This window comes from Lipotes vexillifer, unplaced genomic scaffold (assembly GCF_000442215.2).
Source record: "Lipotes vexillifer unplaced genomic scaffold, Lipotes_vexillifer_v1.1 scaffold591, whole genome shotgun sequence".
Classification (NCBI taxonomy): domain Eukaryota; kingdom Metazoa; phylum Chordata; class Mammalia; order Artiodactyla; family Lipotidae; genus Lipotes; species Lipotes vexillifer.
The window spans coordinates 4,946,245-4,953,395 of record NW_006791954.1 but is presented as its reverse complement, the minus strand read 5'-3'; the positions used below and the strand labels follow the sequence as shown (position 1 = coordinate 4,953,395).

At 54.2% G+C, this 7,151-nt stretch overlaps 1 protein-coding gene across 1 annotated transcript in view; it reads left to right on the top strand.

Annotated features, from left to right (window-relative positions):
- CCR7 (C-C motif chemokine receptor 7) overlaps positions 1 to 3,674 on the top strand; it is a 10,657-nt gene extending 6,983 nt beyond the window's left edge. Inside the window, exon 3 of the mRNA XM_007465202.1 lies at positions 1,676 to 3,674. Within this exon, the coding sequence (XP_007465264.1) occupies positions 1,676 to 2,755 (1,080 nt within the window). The 3' untranslated portion in view covers positions 2,756 to 3,674. The remainder of the gene's footprint in view (positions 1 to 1,675) is intronic.
- The last annotated feature ends 3,477 nt before the right edge of the window (positions 3,675 to 7,151 follow it).

The following is a 7,151-nucleotide window of genomic DNA, read 5'->3' as shown; positions in this document are numbered from 1 at the left end:
GGAAAGAGAAGGCAGAATGGGGTGGTGGGAAACACAGGTCACAGAGGCTGGGTATACTGCCCTCCAAGGCCCAGAGCCCCCTTATGTCCAGGAACCCTGGACCTGAGGCCTCAGACATTATCCTGGGCGGCCAAGGGCAGCCAGCCTCTTCCAGGCCTCCCAGGCTTCAATCATGCCCGGAAAAGAGAAAAGTGGTTGCCACTGACTTTTCTTCTCAAGATAGCAATGCCCAAAAAAGCTCCTGGGCGTGATTTGGTCCTTGCCCTGTCGCCAAGCAGAATAACGATGAATCCAGAATTTGGAAGTGAGAAAGAGACAGGATACAGGGAAGTCAGGAGACTGGGTTCCCCTTCTGGCTGAGCAACCTTGAACAAGCCACATCGCTTCTCCAAGAGCCCCCCTTTCCTCATCTCTACACTCCCTCCAGTTCCCCAATTGCACGAAAATCTATCATGTCGAGCTGTCCAGGGCCCCATTCCCAGAGGAGGGACCAGGAGCTTCCGGAGGTAGTCTTCCAGCCCAGCTCCCAGCCCCGCACATCTTAGCCAGCCGGAGTGCCCTCCTTCATTGATAAAATCACAGCAGGCTGCCTGAACCTTCATCCTGCCCCGCAGATAGGCTAAAAAAAGCCCTGAGCAGCTGAGCCCGGCTGACTGGGATCTGCCAGAAGATACAGCAAGGAAGAAAGAGGAGAGAGGTGCGGGGAGAGGGTTCGAGGATGGAGGGAGGGTGGAGACAGGGCCGTGCTTCCTTCCTGGGCCCGAGAGGACTCAGTCACAGCTGAGGCTGTGGCCCCACCATCCACTTGGGCCTGCATCACCTGAGCTTCTGCCTCATGCTGGGTGCTGTGCCCCGGGCCGCAGGGATCCATAAGTCTTCAAGTCACTGACCACCCATGATCATGGCAGCTTGCCCCAAACCAGGGCTTTCTGGCCTCTTAATAGAGCTTTGCCTTCCTCTCTTCTCACTCCGGGCCCTCCTCAACCTTAACCCAAGTGGGTTTTCCCTCAAAAACCGGGGTATTTTTGTAGGCCCCCTCCCCTGGAAAGTTCTTTCTACCAGGTTCCAAAGGAGGCTCAAAAAGAAAGACACACGATCCCACTTTCCTGGAGTTTCCAACTCCAGGAAATAAAACCTCCATGGAGACGAAATGATGCCAGAATCAAGTTAGGATCCTCACAACAACCATGTGGAGGAGATAGTATTCATCTCCATTTCACAGATGAGAAAACTGAGTCTTAGGGAGAATGAAGTGTATTTAACAAGCCCAAGGCTCATTTGGCCCCAAAGCCCAGACTATTTCTAGTCCACTGTTAACACCTGTTAAGGTCAAGTCTCTCAGAAGAGTTGGCAAAATCAGACACTTGCTCCTTATTAGAAAGGCAGAATCCCAGGCTCCACCCCAGCCTACTAAATCATCTGAACAAGATCCCCGAGTTCATGTGCGTGTTAAAATATGAGAAGCACCGATTTCAAATGAAAGAATCACCTGGAAAGTTTGGAAAAACAGATTCCTGGGCCCCAGCCCCTGAGATTCTGGTTCAGTGGGTCTCAGATGGGGTCCGAGAATTTGCAGGTGATGCTAACTGCACCTTGAAACCACTGCTCTGGCCAATCCCACAGCAGTGAGATTGAGACCCACTCAGCTAAGCTGGATCGTGTTCCTTCCCCACAGGTGTGCCTGTGCCAGGATGAGGTCACGGACGATTACATCGGAGACAACACCACAGTGGACTACACGCTGTACGAGTCCGTGTGCTTCAAGAAGGACGTGCGGAACTTTAAAGCCTGGTTCCTCCCGGTCATGTACTCCATCATTTGCTTCATGGGCCTGCTGGGCAACGGGCTGGTCATGCTGACCTACATCTATTTCAAGAGGCTCAAGACCATGACCGATACCTACCTGCTCAACCTGGCCGTGGCGGACATCCTCTTCCTCCTGACCCTTCCCTTCTGGGCGTACAGCGCGGCCAAGTCCTGGGTCTTCGGGGTCCACGTTTGCAAGCTCATCTTTGGCATCTACAAGATAAGTTTCTTCAGCGGCATGCTCCTGCTTCTATGCATCAGCATCGACCGCTATGTCGCCATCGTCCAGGCCGTCTCGGCCCACCGCCACCGTGCCCGCGTCCTTCTCATCAGCAAGCTCTCCTGCGTGGGCATCTGGCTGCTGGCCGTGGTGCTCTCCACCCCAGAGCTGCTGTACAGCGGCATTCAGAAGAGCAGCAGTGAGCAGGCGCTGCGGTGCTCCCTCATCACCGAGCGCGTGGAGGCCCTGATCACCATCCGGGTGGCTCAGATGGTGGTAGGCTTTCTGATCCCCCTGGTGGCCATGAGCTTCTGCTACCTTCTCATCGTCCGCACCCTGCTCCAGGCACGCAACTTCGAGCGCAACAAGGCCATCAAGGTGATCATTGCCGTGGTCGTGGTCTTCGTAGCCTTCCAGCTGCCCTACAACGGGGTGGTCCTGGCCCAGACGGTGGCCAACTTCAACATCACCGGCGGCACCAGCTGCGAACTCAGCAAGCAGCTCAACATCGCCTACGATGTCACCTACAGCCTGGCCTGCATCCGCTGCTGCGTCAACCCTTTCTTGTACGCCTTCATCGGCGTCAAGTTCCGCAGCGACCTCTTCAAGCTCTTCAAGGACCTAGGCTGCCTCAGCCAGGAGCGGCTCCGGCAGTGGTCCGCCTGCCGGCACGCCCGACGCTCCTCCATGAGCGTGGAGGCTGAGACCACCACCACCTTCTCCCCGTAGGAGGCTCCTCTGCCTGGACCAGAGGGACCTCTCCCAGGGCCCCTCAGACTGGGGACAGATGACCTAACAGCTGCTGAGGGAAAGGCCGTTCTGGCCATTGAGCTTTATCTCGTGGTGAAAACCCAAAGCCACAGAAGACAGATGAAGCCCAAACCTCACCCAAGGTTGCAAAGAGATGTGGTTGATAAGCTATCCCAGATCCTGCAACACTCCAAAACCAAGGCCGTTGTCCCCCAAACCCCAAACGAGAGGTGAAAGTCAAGAAACGGTTCACCCCTCCTGGAGTGAAAGGGCAGGCATTGGTGAGATCTAGGGTGGTGGAAGGGGCCTGGCCATTGTTCCCATCAATCTTCTAGAAAGAAGTCCTCCCTGAGACTCAGGGTGAGGGCTTCCAGAAAGCAAGGCTTTGTCCCCAAGACCAGAGACAGTGGGGCAACTTCTCACCTGTGCAGGGGAAGGGGGATGCCAGTGGGTCAAACTAACGCTCTGAATCCCTCCCTCCATCTCTCTTTTCTCCTGTCATCTGAGCCAGCAAGAAACGGCAGCCTCCATGGCCCCTCACCAGCCACCTTTCCTCAGGCTCTCCACGCTGAAGGGGTGTGGTGTTTCCCGCAGGCCAGGCCTGGCCACAGCCATTTTCCCAGACAGGGCGCTGGGGCAGGGATGACGCGTGGCTGGCCCTTCTCAGGTCTCAGCTCTGCTAGGAAAGGGGGAGAAGGCAGGGAGAAAGTTTAGGGGCCAGGGGTGGGGACGACGCTGGCTGCCACCAGCCAATGAGCTCCTTCTTTGTTCTTTGCCACGGGGACAAAAATCTCTCCTCCTGTTCTGCTTTCAATTCATTAAGAGAGCACATTTTACTCATACACAAATAAAAGTTTTCCCTTGAGGAAACAACAGCTTGAAAAGAAAGGGAAAAAAATTCTTGGTAAATGGCAAACGAGTGTGTTCTTGTTTTGCAAACCCCACGCCCCACCTGACCACCCCCCCATCCCTTTCCTCCCTCAGGCTTCATTGCTCAGAGATGCTCAGAGCCACGAGGTCTGCTGAGCTATGCTCTGAGCCCTTCCAATGACACAGGCCCACGAGGCTGAACAAGGCAGGAGGGGCAGAAGGGCAGGGTGTCCAGCTTGCAAACACCCTTCTGGAGCTCACAGGACAGGACCCAAGCCTGTGAGGTCAGCAGTGACCCAGAGACACGGTCTGAGCTGAGCTTTAGAAAGAACCAAGTTGTCTCTTTAACCTCTATGGCTGGGAGCTCTCCCTGACCCTTAGCAGCATTTACACACTGTCCTGTTCATCTGTCCCAACTCAGTCTGGAACTGGAGCCCCTGACCCTTGGTCAGTCCCCCTGGGCTCCCAAAACTGGTGTTTAGAGGGAGGGGCTCTCCCTGACACCCATCTACCATGGCATCCTGGATCCAGGGGGCTTGGGATGGGACCTGTGTGATAGGCTGCACCCTTTGCTGGATGCTTAAGAGCCAGGTCTGCCCTTGACCCTCCCTGGCCACTATTGCAGCAATGGCCTTCTGTGGTGTGGACACCCATCCTGGAGGGGCATGGATGGAGGAACAGCCACTGTCCCCACCACAGGCCCAGGATCCATGTCACTGGGTGCCCTGATGCCTGCCCAATCCCTGACTTGTCCAAGCCAGAGAGGTTAGTCCAACCTGTGATGTAAGAAGAGGTTTCTGAAGGGCCCAGCACTGCAATAGCTCAGGGTCTGGAGGTGGGAGGGAGCTGAGACACTCATGAAAAGGTGATTGCATCCATTTTCTGAAGTGAAAAGAGCCTCACTGAACATGGAGCCCGCCTGAAAATGAAGCCCATTCTCTCATCTCATAAGCACGTTGCATTACCCTCCTCCACAGGGTGCACTGGGCTCAAGCAGGAAACCAGCGTCCTGAGAAGGATGAGGCTGGCACGTGGGGCAACGGCACCTGCAGCCACTTTAATATTAATAGGTTCTGCTGCTCATGGGCTGTGCACGAGCCGTGGGGCGCGAGGGGTGACCCCAGCATGCCTGGGGCCCTGAGGGGAATGTGCCCGGTGTGTATGGGTATGGGGGCCGCTGGTATGCACCTCCTAATGAGCTTACAGATGGGAAGGCGATCCTTCACTGTTCCTGAAGGGAGGAATGTAACAGAGCAGTCATGAACAGGACGCCAGGCCAACCACACAAACATGCCACCTCAGCTTCAAATACATTTTTTTATAATAACTGGACACCTCCAAGTATTTACAAAACCCCCAGCAATGTTCATTCCCCAAAGTGCTGTGTCTCAGAAGCTCTGACCTTGGCTCACTGCTGGCCTGGTCCCTGCTCCCTTGCCCAGTGCTGTCACGTGCCTACCCTGAGCTTGGGGGGAGCCCTGGGAAGAAGGAAGAGGCTCACTGAGGAGCCCCCAGGGCCTCTCTCTCTCTCTCTCTCATCTGCCTCATACAACTGGCCCACCTTCCCGGGTTCATGGCCCCGTGGCCCCTCCGAATTTCCCCTTCTTTCCATCACCAGCCCCAAATCCCCTCTTCCTCCTCAGGCTATAACCTAAGGCTACAAATCTGCCCTTGTAGCCAAAAGGCCCACATCTCTCGAATCATGGACTAGTGGAGCTGCAAGGAACCTCAAAGATCAGCGGTCCAACCCCCGACTCATTCTCTAGTTGGGGAAACTGAGGTCCAGGGGGAGGAACTGACTTGTCTAAAGAGACATTGCAACATGGGGATAATGGATAAACTTGCTTTGGGGGCCTAAGGATCTGGCAGGAGTGCGGTGGTTGGTCGGGGGAGAGCAGAGGCTCTGGAGCCCGGCCGACTTGGAATCTCATCTCTGCTGCTTCCCAGCTGTGTGATCTTCAGCTGTTGCTCAACTGCTCTGAGTCTCAGATTTCTCAACTGCAAAACGGAGATGATCTGGCAAACATTTAGCACAGTGCCTGGAATGTTGAGTGCAGTGCGAGAAGCACAGATTCTGCAGGCAGATTGCCTGGTTTGAATCTCAGCTGCACTACCTGGGCTGGTTACTTAGTCTCTCTGTGCCTCGGTTTCCTAATCTGTATAATGGCAATGATCATAATACCTACCTCCTAGGATTGCTGTGAGGGGTAAATGAATTCCTATATGCAAAATGCTTAGAAATCCTTACCAAAGTGTTGTTGGTAATCATTAAGATGTTTAACAAAAGGTAGCCTTAAAAAAGTTGCTAACCACAAGGAAACCAAATTCATTTCCATCCCCATACAATTTTTTTTTATTGGAGTATAATTGCTTTACAATGTTGTGTTAGTTTCTGCTGTACAATGAAGTGAATCAGCTACTATTTGTATACCTATATCCCCTCCCTTTGGACCTCCCTCCCCCCCCCCCCCCCCCACCAATCCCACTCATCTAGGTCATCACAGAGCACTGAGCTGAGCTTCCTGTGTTTTAAGCTGGAGGGCAACTTTTAAATTAGTCTCTGCTTCCCTCCCATTGTACAGGTGAGTCAACTGAGGCTCGGAGAAGGAAATGACTTGCCTGAGGTCTCCCACGAGCTCTAGGCAATGCTAAAACGTGAACCCTGGTTCCCGAGCTTCCATCCAGACCTCTTGTCCCAGCCCTCCCACACTCACTTGCACACATCCACCCTGGCACACACCAGCCTCATCCCAGACCATCCAGCTCTTCTCTGGCAGGCACTGTCCTTGTCCTTGTTCTTCTTAAAGAGAACCTTCCCTCCCCACCTTCAGTAGTTCCCGTCCTTGACATTGGGCCAGGGAGAATGACATGCAAAAGAAATATGGTAGCAGGTCCAAAGGAAACCAGGCAACTGATCTTTTTTAAGAAAGGATCCTCTCTGGGAGTTAGGTTCTCAGTTGCATTTCTGTGTTGAGGGTGAACAGCTGGAGGGAGAAAAACTGGCCTCTGGGGGTGGGGGTTAAGGCCTATGAGATGGGGAGGGAGCAACTCTGAGTGGTGAGCAGAAAGCAGGGGAAGGAGCGGAGGGGTGGGTCCTAAGGATGACGCAGCTGGGGGCCAGACTTGCAGAGTGTTCTCAGTGTGTAGAAAGATGTCCCCACCTACGCGCTCGCACACACACACACACACACACACACACACACAGAACGCGCCCACATTTCCCCGGGGTCTCCCAATCTCAGGCAGGGAGGAAGGGGCTATATTAGTCTTAGAGACAGGGGGGCCTACGGCCTTCTTTGCCAGGAAGGGGGTAGAAATGGCCCAGTTTCCATGGTCTAAGTCTGTAGAAAAACCTCGGGGAGAAAAGGAGGGGGGATCACTCCCTTAACTCAAAAGAGCAACCCTGTCAAGCCCTCCTAGCCCCCATCCCATGGGAGAGGCACTACAGGAAGTAGAAGCCTCATCACACACACACACACACGCACACACACACACACACACACGT